Here is a 20,160-nt window from a genome sequence, read left to right as displayed (position 1 = left end):
AAACTCCAACAAGATGGCAACAGGTCTAATTGTCTGGGTGCAAGCAAAACATAACTCAAATAATGGACAACCTGTCGGATCACCGATAGTAATGATAGAGAACTGGGTGTCCTTTATCTTAAATGCATCACCACCTCCGCTGAAATAGGAATTTCCGGTAGATACGTTAAGCATTCATGAGCTAGTCGCACAGGCCGAATCTCAGGGTTACATCTCCTTTGTTGTCCTGTGTAAAGAACTGAATTCCGAAAATAAACATTGGTTACATTAAAATATCTATTTATTCTTCCATGCATAAAAGAACGAAAAATTTTCTAGCGATAACATCAGGAATTCTCTAGGATAAAAGTTTCGACTCTTTAGAGCTGCTGCTACGATTTTCCCTAATTCAGTGACATTTTAATAAACTCTGCCCTGCTGCATTAAAAATATCATCTGACAACTTCCCAGGAGAAAGAACTCTGCGAGGAATGATGCCAAATGCTATCTTTATTAGCAAATGGATTAACCCTGCCTATAAGAGAGAGCCCCTGGTTCTATTACACCAATAAGATACGTCCATATCAACCATCGCTTTGTACTTCTCGGACTAAAATTGTAATTATTGCCGACTTGTGACCAACTTTTCCCTGTAGCTCCCGCACCAACCAGAAACTAGTTCAGATTCTCTAGATTCATTACAGTAAGGAATCTTAAAAGCTATGAGACAAAGAAAATTTTCATCTAATTTTTTTTGGTGGGGGCGACTACATTTGAACCCAAGTCCCAGGGAAAGGAGGTAGGCAGTGAGCCAGAAAGAACTTACATTTATAGTGTACCATATCTTGTCTCTCAGAAATATCTCAAAAGCCCTTCACCAGAATGATACCAGGGCTAAAAGGGTTAAATTATGAGGACAGGTTGCATAGACTAGGCTTGTATTCCCTCGAGTATAGAAGATTAAGGGGTGATTTAATTGAGGTGTTTAAGGTGATTAAAAGATTTGATAGGGTAGATAGAGAGAAACTATTTCCTCTGATGGACAAGGGGGTATAATCTTAAAATTAGAGCTAGGCCCTTCAGGGGTGATGTCAGGAAGCACTTCTTCACACAAAGGGTAGTGGAAATCTGGAACTCTCTCCCCCAAAAAGCTGTTGAGGCTGTGGGTCAATTGAAAATTCCCAAACTGAGATTGATAGATTTTTGTTGGGTAAGGGTATTAAGGGTTACAGAACCAAGGTGGGTAAATGGAGTTAAGATACAAACCAACCATGATCTAACTGAATGGTGGAACATCAACATAACTCGATATAACAGGCTCGAGGGGCTGAGTGACCTCCTCCTGTTCCTATGTTCCAATGAATTACTTTGATTTGCAGTGACTCGTTACATGTACAAAACGTACAATGCTGTAATCCACTGTGCCACCAGATCCCAATACCTCTCCGTTTCCCATCAGGTGCACTCTACTTGCAAAATTCAAAGTTTGCATTAGTGCGACTGAAAGCCACGGCCATCTGTATTTGCAACTAGGCTAGCACTGGGGTAACAGTAGAGTAATCAATGGGTTAAAATGCATTACATTTTATTCGTGCTTGCAGATATTAGCTGGTTTGCCCAGTACAGTCCCCACCGCATATAGTAGGCTTGTTGGTATTAACTCGATTCATCCGCTATAAACATTGGACAGTAAAACTGTGGAATCCCAAATAAAGACTGTGTCAGTAGCCACTTTATTTTCCAGCTCTACCTTGTACAGGTAGGAGTCACCAAGACAATGAAATCTTGCAGCCTGTGCGAAGGCCAATAAATACAAGTAATCCCATCACTCAGCCACCATTCCGCCACCCAGCAGGCCTTAAAGGGGACAGCCACTTTTTTGGAGGATAATCCAGGTCCAGTTTTTTTATCAGCGGGTTTGAGGTGGTGGCCCCGCATCGTACCTAATTTACTCTGTTTACCAGGGTTCAGGGTAAGCACATTCCTTATAAAGTGAAGGGCAAGGCTGGTAGAAGTAGGGAACCTTGGATGACTCGGGAGATTGAGGCCCTAGTCAAAAAGAAGAAGGAGGCATATGACATGCATAGGCAGCTGGGATCAAGTGGATCCCTTGAAGAGTATAGAGATTGCCGGAGTAGAGTTAAGAGAGAAATCAGGAGGGCAAAAAGGGGACATGAGATTGCTTTGGCAGATAAGGCAAAGGAGAATCCAAAGAGCTTCTACAAGTACATAAAGGGCAAAAGAGTAACCAGGGAGAGAGTAGGGCCTCTTAAGGATCAACAAGGTCATCTATGTGCGGAGCCACAAGAGATGGGTGAGATCCTGAATGAATATTTCACATCGGTATTTACGGTTGAGAAAGGCATGGATGTTAGGGAACTTGGGGAAATAAATAGTGATGTCTTGAGGAGTGTACATATTACAGAGAGGGAGGTGCTGGAAGTCTTAACGCGCATCAAGGTAGATAAATCTCCAGGACCTGATGAAATGTATCCCAGGACGTGATGGGAGGTTAGGGAGGAAATTGCGGGTCCCCTAGCAGAGATATTTGAATCATCGACAGCTACAGGTGAGGTGCCTGAAGATTGGAGGGTAGCAAATGTTGTGCCTTTGTTTAAGAAGGGCGGCAGGGAAAAGCCTGGGAACTACAGACCGGTGAGCCTGACATCTGTAGTGGGTAAGTTGTTAGAGGGTATTCTGAGAGACAGGATCTACAGGCATTTGGAGAGGCAGGGACTGATTAGGAACAGTCAGCATGGTTTTGTGAGAGGAAAATCATGTCTCAAGAATTTGATTGAGTTTTTTGAAGGGGTAACCAAGAAGATAGATGAGGGCTGTGCAGTAGACGTGGTCTACATGGACTTTAGCAAAGCCTCTGACAAGGTACCGCATGGTAGGTTGTTACATAAGGTTAAATCTCACGGGATCCAAGGTGAGGTAGCCAATTGGATACAAAATTGGCTTGACGACAGAAGACAGAGGGTGGTTGTAGAGGGTTGTTTTTCAGACTGGAGGCCTGTGACCAGCGGTGTGCCTCAGGGATCGGTGCTGGGTCCGCTGTTATTTGTTATTTATATTAATGATTTGGATGAGAATTTAGGAGGCATGGTTAGTGAGTTTGCAGGTGACACCAAGATTGGTGGCATTGTGGACAGTGAAGAAGGTTATCTAGGATTGCAACGGGATCTTGATAAATTGGGCCAGTGGGCCGATGAATGGCAGATGGAGTTTAATTTAGATAAATGTGAGGTGATGCATTTTGGTAGATCGAATCAGACCAGGACCTACTCCGTTAATGGTAGGGCGTTGGGGAGAGTTATAGAACAAAGAGATCTAGGAGTACAGGTTCATAGCTCCTTGAAAGTGGAGTCACAGGTGGATAGGGTGGTGAAGAAGGCATTCGGCATGCTTGGTTTCATTGGTCAGAACATTGAATACAGGAGTTGGGATGTCTTGTTGAAGTTGTACAAGACATTAGTAAGGCCACACTTGGAATACTGTGTACAGTTCTGGTCACCCTACTATAGAAAGGATATTATTAAACTAGAAAGAGTGCAGAAAAGATTTACTAGGATGCTACCGGGACTTGATGGTTTGACTTATAGGGAGAGGTTAGATAGACTGGGACTTTTTTCCCTGGAGAGTAGGAGGTTAAGGGGTGATCTTATAGAAGTCTATAAAATAATGAGGGGCATAGATAAGGTAGATAGTCAAAACCTTTTCCCAAAGGTAGGGGAGTCTATAACGAGGGGACATAGATTTAAGGTGAAAGGGGAGAGATACAAAAGGGTCCAAAGGGGCAATTTTTTCACTCAAAGGGTGGTGAGTGTCTGGAACGAGCTGCCAGAGGCAGTAGTAAAGGCAGGTACAATTTTGTCTTTTAAAAAGCATTTGGACAGTTACATGGGTAAGATGGGTATAGAGGGATATGGGCCAAGTGCAGGCAATTGGGACTAGCTTAGTGGTATAAACTGGGCGACATGGACATGTTGGGCCGAAGGGCCTGTTTCCATGTTGTAAACTTCTATGATTCTATGATTCTATAAATCTGCCTCCAAAATGGGCAGTAATTCAGAGCACAATCCAGCCTTTGATGTTTTTGCTGAGACGACAAACAAAATTCTGCTGAGTATTAAACTTTAGAAATTTGAGGTGTACTTTGAACAAAAAAAAATTCCCCCAGACTTTCCTTCCCCTTGAAGTAATGAGTTTTATATATCACACACATACACTATATCTATATATTTATTTCTTCAATGTCAGCCATGGTTCAGTGGGTGGCACTCTCGCCTTTAAGTTAGAAGGTTGTGGGTTCATAGTCCCACTGCAGAGATGTGGACCCAAATCTCGGCCAACAATCCCAGTGCAGTACTAAGGGAGTGCTGCACTGTTGCAAGTGCTGTCTTTCAGATGAGATGTTAAACCGAGGCCCCATCTGCCCTCTCAGGTGGACGTGAAATATCCCATAACCACTATTTGAAGAACAGCAGGGGGGAGTTCTCCCTGGTGTCCTGAGGCCAATATTTATCCCTCGACCAACATCGCTGAAAAACAGATTATCTCTTTGCTGTTTGTGGGACTTTGCTGTGCACAAATTGGCTGCCGCATTTCCTACATTACAACAGTGACTACACTTCAAAAAGTACTTCATTGGCTATAAAGCGCTTTAGGATGTCCTGAGGTCGTGAATGGCATTACGTTCCTCCATGTTGTCCTGTACGCTGTCTTTTAATTTCTCTGGCTGTGCACAATTCAGCCAAGGCCGACATTTATTGCCCATCGGTGTCAGCCATGGCTCAGTGGGTAGCATGCTTGCCTCTGAGTCAAAAGGTTGTGGGCTCGAGTCTTACTCCAGAGACTCGAGCACAAAATCCAGCCTGACACTCCCAGGGTAGCACTGAGTGAGTGCTGCACTGTCGGAGGTGCTCCCTTTTGGATGAGAGGTTAAACTGAAGACAGGACAGGTCTGTCCTCTCAGGCGGACATAGAAGATCCCAAGGCACTATTTCGAAGAAGAGCAGGGGAGTTTTCCCCGGTGTCCTGGCCAATATGTATCCCTCAACCAACATCACTAAAAGCAGATTATCTGGTCATTTATCACATTGCAAGGGATCTTGCTGTGTGCAAATTGGCTACTGCGTTTCCTACATTACAACAGCGACTACACTTCAAAAAGTAATTCATTGGTCGTAAAGCACTTTGGGACGTCATGAAAGGCGCTGTATAAATGCAAGTTCTTTATTTCTTTTTACTTAGTTATCCTGAGCAGATGATTGTGGCCTTCTCCTGAAACTGCTGCAGTCCTTGTGATGATGGCGCTCCCAGGATGGTTGGGAGTTTTGCTGTGGCTGTGCCTATCCAAGCAAATCTTCTTCACCGAGCAGACACAGGGAAGCTGGCGACTAAGGGCACTAGCTAAGTGTGTCAGTCTTGGACACCGACTCAGGCCTAGCCCCAATTTTAACTTGATCAGCCCGGTGGGGAAGGGGTGATTGCGGGACAGTCGCCCGTGTTACACTCTCAGCCTGGTTTTACGCTCCATTGGAGTCAACGGGGCGTAAAATCGGCCAGAGGGTTTAAAACGGGCGTCCGACCCAAACCCACCCCATTCCCGACGGGCGGATCAGGTTAAAATCGGGGTTGGTAAGTGCGTCAATTAAGGACAGCAGCTCAGTGTGTCGGCCCTACTGTTTTTTCAATGCGTTCACTCCATTGCTTCTGTATTCTTGGAAGGAGATCAGTTTTATGACTGTCAGTATGTTATTTCTTCAGCCTACTGCTCTCAGCAGAGTCGGGAAAAAACCCCACTGTGCGATGTTAAAGGAGACTAAAACTGAGGCCAATGTCATGGAGCAGCTGTTGTTCTATGGGTAACCCTGCACCACCCCCACCTTCCCCACCCCACTCTTGGCTGAGATTTCCCTCTGTATCCACTCTATTATCTAATTACTCACTGAAGCAAGTGTATTTTTAAACTTACACTTTTAAGGGGAAAAAAGTACGCCTTTCAAGAAAAATGAAATCCGTGGTGGTGCTTACAGTTAAGTACAGTACTGCTCATAGAACTATTTCTACATTCACATGTCAATATATCTTCTCTGATCAATTCTCACTCAAGAGCCAACAGTACATTTCACCTTAAAGTGCAGCTAAAACCAAAACATACAATTTACAGCAAACAAACAGGCCATTCAGCCCAACAGGACCATGCCGGTGTTTATGCTCCACACGGGCCTCCTCCCATCTTGCTTCATCTCACCCTATCAATATATCCTTCTATTCCTTTCTCCTTCATGTGTTTATCGAGCTTCTCCTTAAATGCATCTATGTTATTCGCCTCAACTACTCCATGTGGTAGTGAGTTCCACATTCTCACGATTCTCTGGGTGAAGAAGTTTCTCCAGAATTCCCTATTGGATTTATTAGTGACTATCTTACATTTATGGCCCCTAGTTTTGGTCTCCCCACAAGTGGAAACATCCTCTCTATGTCTACCCTATTGAACACCTTCATAATTTTAAAGTCCTCTATTAGGTCACCCTTCAGTCTTCTCTTTTCTAGAGAAAAGAGTCCCAGCCTGTTCAACCTTTCCTAATAGGTATAACCTCAGTTCTGGTAATATCCTTGTAAATCTCTTTTGCACTTTCTCCAGTGCCTCTATATCCTTTTTAAAATATGGAGACCAGAACTGTTCACAGTACTCCAAGTGTGGTCTAACCAAGGTTCTATTCAAGTTTAACATAACTTCTCTGCTTTTGAATTCTATCCCTCTAGAAATGAATCCCAGTGCTTTGTTTGCTATTTTCACGGCCTTGTTAACCTGCGTCGCTACTTTTAGTGATTTGTGAATCTGTACCCCTAGATCTCTTAGCTCCTCTGCCCCATTTAGACTTTCATTTTCAATTCAATTAAAAAACAATTCAAATCACAGAGACCATGAGGACAATGTTTTCCAGGGTCTAACGACACTCAGTAACAGCAGTGCTAAGAGCTTAAAATAAGCTGCTAATTGTGGACCACGGTTATTGTACCTTCTGACACACCTTCGCAAGAACAGTAATTCAGTTCATTAAGTGCGTTGGGGGAGAGAATCCAAATAAAGCTGATCACACCGCATTTTACAATCGCTTGAAGCACTGCACCTCTTCACCCAGCTCATATTGGTAGTAATTGCATCCCTCTTGACCCAGAGAGTGGTCAGAATGTGGACCTCCTTATCACAAGGAGTAGTTGAGGTGGCTAGTATAGATGCATTTAAAGGGGAGGCTCGATAAGTACATGAGGGAGAAAGGAATAGAAGGATATCCTGATAGAGTTAGATGAAGTAAGGTGGGAGGAGGCTCCTGTGGAACGTAAACACCGGCATGGACCAGTTGGGCCGAATGGCCTGTTTCTGTGCTGTACATTCTATGTAATTATGTGTATGTAGTACTTCTTCCACAATGATTGATAACTCAGTGTCGACAAAAAAGGCTTCATAGACAATTTCTGATCCACAGCTAGGAAATTTCTTATCAGCACATCTAGATTGGTGAACAATGACAGAGACTCAAGGCATTGAATGGAGAAGCGGACTTGTTAGAACAATAACTACAAGCGTCCAAGTAATGTACGGGCTTGATGTGGAGCACGTCCTTGCTGTTTATACAGGTCTGTAAATAAACCGAAAGCCCAGTTACTACCTACTTACATTTATGTTGGGTTGGAACAGGTTTACACGCAGAAGCTCACACACTAAGGGGAATATTTGTTCATTTTTTTAAAAATTGATTTTTCCAGTGAATTATTTGCCAAGACATTTATAAATTGCATCCAGTTTGTTATGAACTACCAGGAATTTTAACCAACCTTAATGATGGGCCAAATTTGCTTCATATAATCTATGGATGATCACTCAATGGAGGATTAGGACTCTTATGCAGTGCCTGCTCAGTAATTCCTCAAATTAAGATTAATGCTGTCTGGACTCACTGACATAGAGTGATCATTTTACTGTTTGCTTTTCCTTACTTCACTTCTTAACCTGATTTTACAGGGGTATGCCCAGAATAATGACCTTGATAACAATGAGATGAAAGTCCTAGACAGATTAACAGGGCACAAAAATAATAAATCCCCAGGCTAGATACTATTTCTCCCAGAGTTCTGAAGAATACTAAGGAAGAGATTTGTGTGGCATTGACCACCATTATGAGGGAGTCACTGGACACTGGGGAGGTACTAGTAGATTGGAAGTAAGCCAACATGGATACCATATTCAAAAAGGGTGACAAAACAGACAAAGCCAATTATAGACCCATCAGTCTTACTTCAATCCCATGTAAAATAATGGTACCAATTATCAGATGTAAACTTGAAGATCATCTGTACAATAATAACTTAGAAAACAAGTCAAAATCCAGGCTGACATTCCCAGTGCCAGTACTGAGGGAGTGCTGCACTGTCGGAGGTGCCGTCTTTCGACATTGAGACATTAAACCGAAGCCCCGTCTGCCCTCTCGGGTGGACGTAAAAGATCGCACGGCCACTATTTTGAAGAAGAGCATGGGAGTTCTCCCTGGTGTCCTGGGCCAATATTTATCCCTCAACTAACATCACTGAAACAGATTATCTGATCATTATCACATTGCTGTTTGTGGGATCTTGCTGTGTGCAAATTGGCTGTCACGTTTCCTACATTGCAACAGTAACTACACTTCAAAAAAAGTATGTCATTGGCTGTAGAGCGCTTTGGGACATCCTGAGGTCATAAAAGGCGCTGTATAAATGCAAGTTTATTCTTTCTTTCTTCTTTCATGGTACTTGCAATCGCCAACGCCCCCCCCCCCCCACCAAACATTGGCACTCTATCCCCACCCCCACCCACTCCCCTGGGACTTAACTTAGGGCGACTGTCTGTAACGCAAGCGGCCCAATATTTGACAATATAAAACGGGCCAGCTCATGAAAATAAGGCCCGAGGCCCAATTTCGGGCCTGCCTCGGGATTCCTGGTTCCCGCCACCGGTTAGGCACCCAAAAACAGGCCATAACGAATTTCTAGGCCAACGGGTCTAATTCTTTCCACTAAATATATTCAGGGTATAATATGGATGTGATGCGGACACTGTAGTGAGACAATGCGGTGCAGTAAAATAATTGCTAGCAGAACTAGGGGGCATAGTCTCAAGATAAGGGGTCGGCCATTTAGGACCGAGATGAGGAAAAATTTCTTCACTCAGACGGTTGTGAATCTTTGGAATTCTCTGCCCCAGAGGACTGTGGATGCTCAGTCATTGAGTACATTCAAAACTGAGATCGATAGACTCTTGGAAACAAAGGGAATCAAGGGATATGAGGAACGGGCGAGAAAGTGGAATCGAGGTAGAAGATCAGTCATGATCTTATTGAATGGCGGAGCAGGCTCGAGGGGCTGTGTGGCCTACTGCTGCTCCTAGTTCTTATGTTCTTATATAACACAGGTCCTTGGACGTTTTACTACGTTAAAGGTGCTATATAAATGCACGTTGTTGTCATTGTCGCTGCAGAAACAGCTAAGATTTTGTGTGAATGCACCTGATGAATTCAACAGTGCAAAACTCAGAAGGGGCCCGGCCTTTAGTTATTCACAAAAATGGCTTACACGAGTGTCAACAAATTGCACTATGTTATTAACCACGGTAGTGGGAACATGCAATTTCAGCAGAGTGCTTTTTTTGCGAGATGGAATGAAGCACAATGTTCATATGGAAGATGACCTCACCCGCAATAAAGTTGATGAATCACCTGTCAACCACTTTAAACTGCACAGTGTGAATCTGGAATTCCCTCCCTAAACCTCTCCACCTCGCCAACCTCTCTCTCTCCTCCTTTTAAGATCCTCCTTAAAACCTACCTCTTTGACCAAGCTTTTGGTCACCTGTCCTAATATCTCCTTATGTGGCTCGATGTCAAATTTTTCATCTGATAATCGCTCCTGTGAAGCGCCTTGGGACGTTTTACTACGTTAAAGGTGCTATATAAATGCAAGTTATTGTTGTTGTGAATAAGGAAGATGATTCTGAGTGGAACAAAGAAGGCGTGAAAGAACATAGGAACATAGGAACAGGAGTAGGCCATTCAGCCCCTCGAGCCCGCTCCACCATCTGATAAGATCATGACTGATCTGTCATCTAACTCCATACACCTGCTTTTGGCCCATATCCCTTAATACCTTTGGTTGGCAAAAAGCTATCGAGCTCAGATTTAAAATTAGCAATTGAGCCAGCATCAAAAAGGAAATATTCAGGGATGATATCTGACAGGCTCTTGTGAAATGAATGAAGATGCAGTAAATCAGCCTCTATACGGCCAAAGGGCACACACCTGACATACAGGGACTATGTCAAGCAGAAGAGGGAGAAAGGACATCCAAGTGATGTCATGCCCCCGATGCAATTGGGATGATGTCAGAAAGAGGAGTGATGTGCTGGGCTAAACAGGGAACTTTTCTATTGCCTTCTTTGTACTCTGGACAGAAAGCAGCACCTAGCATCGCTTCTGTGTATCAATATTATTACATAGAATTGCACTGAATGTACAGTACGGAAACAGGCCATTCGGCCCAACTGGTCTATGCTGGAATTCATGCTCCACACAAGCCTCCTCCCACCCTACTTCATCTTCCCTCAACAATATATCCTTCTATTGCTTTCTCCCTCATGTGTTTATCCAGCTTCCTCTTAAATGTATCTATGCTATTCACCTCAACCACTCCATGTGGTAGCGAATTCCACATTCTCACCACTGGGTAACGAAGTTTCTCCTGAATTCTCTATTGAATTTATTAGTGACTATCTTATATTTATGGCCCCCTATTTTCGGTCTCACCCACAAGTGGAAACATCTTCTCTACGTCTACCCCATTGAACCGCTTCATAATCTTAAAGACCTCTATCAGGTCACCTCTCAGTCTTCTACAAACTTACCAATTGAGATGTTCCAATGTGAGATCCAAACAAAAGACCACTAGTGAGAAGTTGAAATGGACCCTACACAAGGACATGGTCTTAGCTTGCATGTGCTCTCTCTGTAAAGCAAATTAGCTCTACTCGAGCAGTTCAGAGTGCTTTTATGTGAGTTTAGTGCCTGAAGCTCTTTTGAGACATTTCAACATGATAAAGTGCTACATAAAAGCATTATAATCCAGGAAAAGAAAGGCAAGCTATGAACATCAGCCCAGACCATCTGCTCGAGTTACAATGGCCCCAGGGTATCACTTGAGCAAAGCTTATCAGGAAATTAATTCAGGAGATAGTCCTCTGGACGTGGGTTAGGTGCATAATATGTCTGCTCAAACATGGGCGGGCTTATTATAATTAAAGGCAAATGACAGTAATATGTCATATGTCATCCTTGTTTTCAAATCACTCCATGGCCTCGCCCCTCCCTATCTGTGTAACCTCTTCCAGCCCTACAACCCTCTGTGATCTCTGCACTCCTCCAATTCTGGCCTTTTACACATGCCCGATTTTCATCCCTCCACCATAGTCATAGTACCATAGTATGTTATAGCACAGAAGGAGGCCATTTGGCCCATCATGCCTGTGCTGGGTCTTTGATAGAGCTAGCCACTTAGTCTCACTCCCCTGCTCTTTCCCCACAGCCCTGTAAATGTTTTCCCTTCAAGTATTTATTCAATTCCCTTTTGAAAGTTACTGTTGAATCTGCTTCCACCGCCCTTTCAGGCAGTCCATTCTAGGTCATAACAGCTCGTTGCGAAAACAAATATTTCCTCATGTCACCTCTGGTTCTTTTGCCAACCTTAAATCTGTGTCCTCTGGTTACCGAACCTACTACCAATGGAAACAGTTTCTTCTTATTTACTCTATCAAAACCCTTCATGATTTTGAACACCTCTATCAAATCTCCTCTTAAGCTCCTCTACTCTAAGGAGAACCACCCCAGCCTCTTCAGTCTCTCCACATAACTGAAGTCCCCCATTCTAGTAAATCTCTACTGCACCCTCTCTAAGGCCTTGACATCCTTCTTAAAGTTTGGTGCTTTAAATTGAACACAGTACTCCAGCTGAGGCCTAACCAGTGCTTTATAAAGGTTTAGCATAACTTCCTTGCTTTTGCACTCTATGCCTCTATTAATAAAACCCAGGATCCCATATGCTTTTTTAACAGCCTTCTCAAACTGTTCTGCCACCTTCAAAGACTTGTGTACATACACCCCCAGGTCTCTCTGTTCCTGTACCCGCTTTAAAATTGTACCATTTAGTTTATATTGCCTTTCCTCATTCTTCCTACCAAAATGTATCACTTCACACTTTTCTGTGTTAAGTTTCATCTGTCGTGTGTCTGCCCATTTCACCAGTCTGTCTATGTCCTCCTGAAATCTGGCAGCCGTGCCCTCAGCTGCCTAGGCCCTAAGCTCTGGAATTCCCTCCCTAAACCTCTCCGCCTCTCTCTCCTCCTTTAAGATGCTGCTTAAAACCCATCTCTTTGACCCTGTCCTAATATCTCCTTATGTGGCTTAGTATCAAATTTTGTCTGATAACACTTTGGTGAAGTGCCTTGGGAGGTTTACTAAGTATAAATGCAAGTTGTAATCAGTGCAGCTGCCCCAGAAAATAGGCATGTGAGTCATCACCCTCAATATGTCAACTGCAATTTCTACATACTTCAGCAGAGCAGTAGGCCATTGTCTCAGCATCTCAGTATCAACCTATTGGGTAATTATATTACCTGAGCACAATGCCAATAAAAGAAATATTGACAGTATATAGCAGGGAAAAGGTTTAAGATTTTAAAGCAATGCAAATTTGGATATTGGAATGTGAAGCAAATACTATCAAAGTTATTTAATTTATTAAAAAGCTCATGCACGCCCTCATAAGAGTCATAAGACCATAACAGATAGAAGCAGGAGTAGGCCATTTGGCCCCTCGAGCCTGCTCTGCCATTTAATGAGATCATGGCTGATCTGATTCTTATCTCAACTCCACTTTCCTGCACTTTCCCAATATCCTTTGACTCCCTTGCTGATCAAAAATTTGTCTAACTCAGCCTTGAATGTATTCAATGACTCAGCCTCCACAGCTTTTTGGGGTAAAGAACTCCAAAGATTCACGACCCTCTGGGAGAAGAGATTCCTCCTCATTTCCATCTGAAACGGGCGACCCCTTATTCTGAGACTATGCCCCCTAGTTTTAGATTCCCCCATGAGGGATAGCATCCTCTCAGCATCTACCCTATTGAGTGCCCTCAGAATCTTGTATGTTTCAATAAGATCTCCTCTCATTCTTCTAAAGTCCAATGAGTATAGACCCAACCCTTCCATACCCGCAATCAACCTAGTGAAGCTTCTCTGAACTGCCTCCAATGCAAGCGTGAGCTCTTTCTAAGGCTCTTTCTATGCCTCAACCCGTTAAGGTAGCGAATAACTGACACACAGAGATCAGGAAGGTCGTAGATCCAATTCATAGTCTGGGCCAGCAGTGGGGATACTATAATTGGCCTGAGTACCCCTACGTTTGGGAGGGGAAGAAATCAGCAAGAGTTGCTGCTGCACATTGTTATCCGTTGACCCCTATTGGAAGCAGGCCTGTATGGACGTGGGGTGATTGGGCTTGTCTGCAATAGCTCCCCATGGTCAAATGGCCTGCTGATGTTCACACGGGAAGAATGAACACCTGGCCTAGGTATCGAAGGCCAGCTCCCCGCACCCCCCACCCCCCGCCCCCAGTGAAACCATGCCTAATTACCTGGTCAGAGAAATCCATTTTGGGAGGAAATAGTCAACACCAAACAAAAAAGGAAGGGGGAAAATTGGCAGGAAAGGGTGAAAAATAAAAATTGGATACACGCACTAGATGCCTATCATTACTTTATCACTGATTTTATTGTATTCATGTTTATTTAAATAGATAGTTATATTTTAATACACTGTTAGATTTCAGATTTTAATCGGGCAAAATTGTGGCAGATGGAGTTCAATGTGGGAAAGTGTGAGGTTTGGACCTAAGAAAGATAGATCAGAGTATTTTTTAAATGGCGAGTAGATCAGAACTGTGGAGGAGCAGAGAGTTTTGGGGTCCGTGTACAGAAATCACAAAAAGCCAGTGGACAGATACAAAAAATAATGAAAAAGGCTAATGGAATGTTGGCTTTTATCTCAAGGGAGCTGGAATACAAAGGGGTGGAAATTATGTTACAGTTATATAAAGCTCTGGTCAGACAACATCTGGAGTTACTGCGTTCAGTTCTGGGCACCGCATCTCAGGAAGGATATATTGGCCTTGGACGGGGTGCAGCGCAGATTCACCAGAATGACCAGAATGGGGCTAAAAGGGTTAAATTATGAAGACAAGGCACAAGTCAGGAGTGTGATGGAATACTCTCCACATTCAAGAAACACAACACCATCCAGGACAAAGCGGCCCGCTTGATTGGCAACCCATCCACCACCCTAAACATTCACTCCCTTCACCACAGGAGCACGGTGGCTGCAGTGTGTACCATCTACAGGATGCACTGCAGCAACTTGCCAAGGCTTCTTCGACAGCACCTCCCAAACCGGCGATCTCGACCACCTAGAAGGACAAGGGCAGCAGGCACATGGGAACAACACCACCTGCATGTTCCCCTCCAAGTCACACACCATTCTGACTTGGAAATATATCGCCGTTCCTTCATCGTTGCTAGGTCAAAATCCTGGAAGTTCCTACCTAACAGCACTGTGGGAGAGCCTTCACCATACGGACTGCAGTGGTTCAAGAAGGCAGCTCACCACCACCTTCTCAAGGGCAATTAGGGATGGGCAATAAATGCTGGCCTTGCCAGCGACGCCCACATCCCATGAACAAATAAAAAGGTTGCATAGACTAGGCTTGTGTTCCCTCGAGTGTAGAAGATTAAGGGGTGATCTAATTGTGGTGTTTAAGATGATTAAAGGATTTGATAGGGTAGATAGAGAGAAACTATTTCCTCTGGTGGGCGAGTCCAGAACAAGGGGGCAGAACCTTAAAATTAGAGCTAGGCCGTTCAGGGGTGATGTCAGGAAGCACTTCTTCACAAAAAGGGTCGTGGAAATCTGGAACTCTCTTCCCCCAAAAAGCTGTTGAGGCTGGGGGTCAATTGAAAATTTCAAAACTGAGATTGATAGATTTTTGTTAGGTAAGGGTGTTAAGGGTTACGGAACCAAGGTGGATAGATGGAGTTAAGATACAGATCAGCCATGATCTAATTGAATGGCGGAACAGGCTCGAGGGGCTGAATGGGCTACTCCTGTTCATATGAGCCTATCCAAACCACTATGTCCTCATCTCAGGAATTCGAAATCAGATTCAAAGGTTGTAGTTAAAAGTGCCCCTTTTTGTACGGATGTACATCAGAGGTGAAAGCAACAGAGCAACTCCAGAGTCACATCCTGATCCAACTTCAGAAAACAGGAGTTTGAGACGCTCTTGAGAAGGCCATCTCATGCTGCTTGGGGTTGACACCACAGCCAGTGTCGTGTCAAGCTAGGCTTCCATTGGACCTCCTGGGCTTTATAATTTACCCAAAGTTTCTATCTCGTGTAATGTTTTATGAATCCAAAAATAAACTTACAGCATTCAGTCTCTGCTCTATCATAGCTGTTCCCAGACTGCCTTAACGCTGAGAGCCTCTGCACATGACAGGTGTAACCCAGAGCAGGTGCAAAAATTAGTTAAAAATTCATTTTGCGCTGATTGCGCAATTAGGTTAATCATTAAATATCATTACACATGAAAGTGTTGTATAAATGTGAAGTGACTGATGTTCAGTAAATGTGTGAGCCGTGGCTCAGTGGGCAGCACTCTCTCGTCTTGAGTCAGAAAGTTGCAGTTCCAAGCCCCATTCCAGAGACTTGAGCACAAAATCCAGGCTGACACTCCCAGTGCAGTACTGAGGGTAGTGCTGTACTGTCAGAGTATTGGCTTTCAGATGAGATGTTAAACTGAGGCCCCGTCTTCCCTCTCAGGTGAACATAAAAGATCCCATGGCACTATTTGAAGAAGAGCTGTGGAGTTCTCCCCGGTGTCCTGGCCAACATTTATCCCTCAATCAACATCACTAAAAACAGATTATCTGGTCATTATCACATTGCTGCTTGTGGGATCTTGCTTTGTGCAAATTGGCTGCCACATTTCATACATTACAACAGTGACTACACTTCAAAAGTACTTCATTGGCTGTAAAGCGCTTTGGGACGTCCTGAGTTTGTGAAAGGTGCTATATAAATGGAAGTTCTTTCTTTCTTTAAATGTACATCAGTACTGCTCCAATCTCTATTTTATTATATTAACAAGCGGCCCTGTCTTTGAATGTGATCCATTCATTGGACGCATGGACAGATGGTTCAGTCTATCACTGTTTCAAAGCATTCTCAACTCTAGCATGTGGTGCCCATTAATCACTTATGACAACTTACACCAGCACACTGTCAAATGTAACAAAAGAAAGATTAGAAATGTTATCAGCATATTCTAGGGATGGTTCTTGAAAGTCACATTACCCTGTCATTAGGCAGTTTCAGAGTACCTGTATTTTTTTAATTTTACTTAAGCTGCTTAAGATTCAATAGTAACTGTTCTCCTTGAAACAGATAAGGTTAAGGGGAGATTTAATAGAGGTGTTCAGAATTGAGAGGGGTTTTGATAGAGTAAATGAAGAGAATACAACAATGCACAGATCTTTTGCATGATATTTATCCTTTCCCATCTTGGCTCGGTGTATCTATTGAATTTTGTTCCAACACAGAATTTCACAGATTCAAATTAAAAGGGAATGGGGGAGGGAGGGAAAGGAAAGGTGAAAGGAAAAGCTTTCTACTTCATTCCAGGGCTGTTGCCAGCAACAGTAGAAAAAATGTAATCCCAAATGAAAGAAAATAGATCCAAATGCATGAATATGCATGTCAAAATGTACAGCTGTGGTCATCATAAAAAGATATACACACAAACATTAGCTTTAATGATGTAGATATGTCAATTTAGAGCACAAATTTTTCAAATCTTTAGGAACTTTTGATCATGATTTACATAACTATTGCTGGCATAGATGTACTGTAATTATAGTTTAATAAATGAAGCTGTATTAAACACTTCTGTCTTCAGATACATCTGGTACAGTAATACTAGTTTTCAGGCTTAAATTATTTTGTAGGAGGGTCAGTAACCAGAGGACACAGATTTAAGGTTATTGGCAAAAGAACCAGAGGGGAGATGAGGAGAATTATTTTTACGCAGCGAGTTGTTATGATCTGGAATGCGCTGCCTGAAAGGGCGGTGGAAGCAGATTAAATAGTAACTTTCAAAAAAGAATTGGATAAATACTTGAAAAGGAAAAAAAGATGCAGGACTATGGGGAAAGAGCAAGGGAGTGGGACAGCTCTTTCAAAGAGCCGGCACAGGCACGATGGGCCGAATGGCCTCCTTCTGTGCTGTATAATTCTACATTTGTGGCAGATACAACAGTCAACATTTTTTTTAGAGTGCTGATGTGATTTTTTTTGTTCAGATAGGGTGCATCCCGGAGCTTGGTCCTTCTAGACTGCAGATATTAGAGGGAAAATGTAAGTGTCTGGAGTTTTACAACAGCTGCTGCAATGTAATACGGCTATGTGACCATCTCGGGAAGGTTTGTTTCACACCATTTGGTTGGCAATTCACTTGGATCATCGAACTGGGGGCTGACACGAGTTATACTGCCAATTCTCACGTTGATGCACACCCAAAACTACTTCCCATTACCGCAAAAGTGGCAATATAACAGCACCCAAAATGCAGTTATTACGGTAACCGCCACAGTGCAATTATTGAGTCTTTGCCAATATCTATAATACAGAACCTCACAAGTATGATATATGCAAGAGACAGCCGAGTCACTACAATCCATTTGCACCTGCAAAATCTAGCCCCAAAACGCAAAAACTAAGAACTGTTATGTCACTGTCTCACTCACAGGATATATTATGGGTGTTACAGTACAGAACCGTGCCACTATGCCATCCCAAACACAGCTCACTACAATAAACTCATGTCATACGTGTCCTTCCTACACAATATCACTCCAAATCACTAATTCATCGGCCAGAGGGCACTTTGTCCCGAGAACGCGAAAGGTTAGCTGCATAAATGAAAGTAAAAACCTTCTCAATGTTGTTACAGGTCCTGGAGCTCTTAATAAACGGACCAAACTTTCACTGTTACTATTTCATGAGGATCAAAGGGAACATTGGACTGTGTTACTTCCCGCTCTCTAACTTTACTCCTTTATCTATTTGTTTCTGAAGCTTTTGCTGCTGCACAGAAACACTGTGCAGAATGTGGCTTTGGTTCTCTTCTCAATCAACGTTTCCTTTCGGCGCACAGTCCAGCGTATTTATTTACCTTGGAAATTCACGATCCACGGTTCATAATTGGGGTCTGATTCGTATCCGCATACATCCTCCTCAAAATCGCACGACCCGTTATTCCCCATTATCTCGGCTCTGGCAAACTGCACGGCTTCATAACCAAATGATATTTTAAAAGAAACAGAGCACAGAAGAGTTTAAAATGCATCAAATTCAAAATGTTTGCTTATTTCAAAAAAAACTTACCTTCAAGATCAGACTGTAACAAACGTTTTTTTTGGAAACCAAATGCTTTCTCGGACAGGTGCACAGTTTTATGGACTGTGTACATATATAATTATATTAGTGAACATTTACCGTGCAGGATTAAGAGTATAAGAGGCGTCATGGCGTATGGTTAGGATCCAAAGTGAAGACTGTGTATAAAAGGAGTCATTCACGTTTCCCTTAAACTCTCTGTGCTCAATAGTCCAGGAGGGTTCCTCAAATAGTAAAGCTGGGCTAGAGAGACGAGCTGCTTTGTTTCAACCAGATTCAGCAGCTGAGACATCCCAAGGGGAGGAGAGAGAGCGAAGAAAAAAAAGTAACGAGATCCAGATTCGCAGGGATACACCTACCGAGTGAAACTGCTGCGTGAAGCTATTTTGTTTTGTGACTGTGGAGGCAGAACGAATGATAAATCCCAATTTTTTTTTGTTGCTGCATTTTCACAAGTGACAACACTTGTCCCTTCAATGCAGAGTTTGCTCCCCATCAACACACGCACCCTTGTGAAGTCTATTGTGATTTAGCTGACCATAGACCATTTGCAGAGACCTTTTTTTACCCTCCCAGTTGACCATTGTGGACCTTGATAGAATGAGCCTGTGCATTCCAGAGGGCCAAGAACAGTTCTCCTTATTGTCAGGAGAGTGGGGTGGGAGGGTTAAAGTATGGACCGTGCCTGCTAGTGTTGATTTCCAGAGAGGGAGGCTCTATTACTCAGTGTTCCCTGGGGGAAAAAATGACAAGACCACGTTTATTAAACACTTAGAAAACGATTATCAGTATCAGTCAGAGCTGCCAATTTTTGCATTTTAAAAAAGGCCAGTTTCTATCCAGGTTTTTGTCAAGTCTTTTTTTGTTGTTGTTTGCCAAATAACTGGGAGCTAGTGATAAAAATTTGCATCAAGATGGGTCATTGTGTCAGGAAACAATACCGTATCAGTCATGCATGATATCATTGAGATAGATACAGACAGACAGAGACAGATAGATAGACAGACAGATTGATCGACAGATAGACAGATAGACAGACGGAATGTTCAGGCTTTCCCAACTGTTTAAGCCAATGACTACATTACCCATACAGATCAAAAAAAGCCAAACTCAGTCCCCGGTCTGGGCTGAGTCTATTGACCCATGGTCGAGCAGCTGTATCAGTTCCTATTGACCTTAGCACTCATGGTTTATGGAGGGGCACGATTGGACACGTTTCCCCTGGTTGCTACCCAGGGACCAATGTTTGAAGTCCATATGTATGGATGTCAGCTGCCTCTCAACTGTGATGCCTCCTGTGGTCGACTCACCAATGCAAGAAGAACGGACACCTGGGCGATTTACTGGAAGATGACCTACGTCTTTGGAATTGTACCCAAGCAAAACTTTCAGGAGAAAAGAATATTAGCATGAAAAAGAAAGAAAGCGCTATAATTTTATTACGCTGATAGTTGAAGAATAATCATACATTAAGGAACTGGGCTATCGATTTTACCTTAATTTTTGTTATAAAAAACATTGTTACTTAGCCTCATTCCCCCAAAGGGCATTTCTAAATCCCAATTTAATATGATAGGAG

At 43.1% G+C, this 20,160-nt stretch overlaps 1 protein-coding gene across 2 annotated transcripts in view; it reads right to left on the bottom strand.

The window, feature by feature from the left end:
- mamdc2a (MAM domain containing 2a) overlaps window positions 1–18,874 on the bottom strand; it is a 95,996-nt gene extending 77,122 nt beyond the window's left edge. Inside the window, exons 1-2 of one of the 2 annotated variants that reach the window (XM_067982268.1) lie at window positions 18,681–18,874; window positions 18,358–18,474 (exon numbers count right to left, since the gene is read on the bottom strand). In XM_067982268.1, the coding sequence (XP_067838369.1) occupies window positions 18,358–18,474; window positions 18,681–18,711 (148 nt within the window). In that variant the 5' untranslated portion in view covers window positions 18,712–18,874. The remainder of the gene's footprint in view (window positions 1–18,357; window positions 18,475–18,680) is intronic. The other variant, XM_067982267.1, reaches the window with a different exon arrangement.
- Between the last annotated feature and the right edge of the window lie 1,286 nt (window positions 18,875–20,160).

The sequence above is a fragment of the Heptranchias perlo genome, chromosome 4 (assembly GCF_035084215.1).
Source record: "Heptranchias perlo isolate sHepPer1 chromosome 4, sHepPer1.hap1, whole genome shotgun sequence".
Taxonomy (NCBI): domain Eukaryota; kingdom Metazoa; phylum Chordata; class Chondrichthyes; order Hexanchiformes; family Hexanchidae; genus Heptranchias; species Heptranchias perlo.
This window is presented reverse-complemented; position numbering and strand designations above follow the sequence as displayed.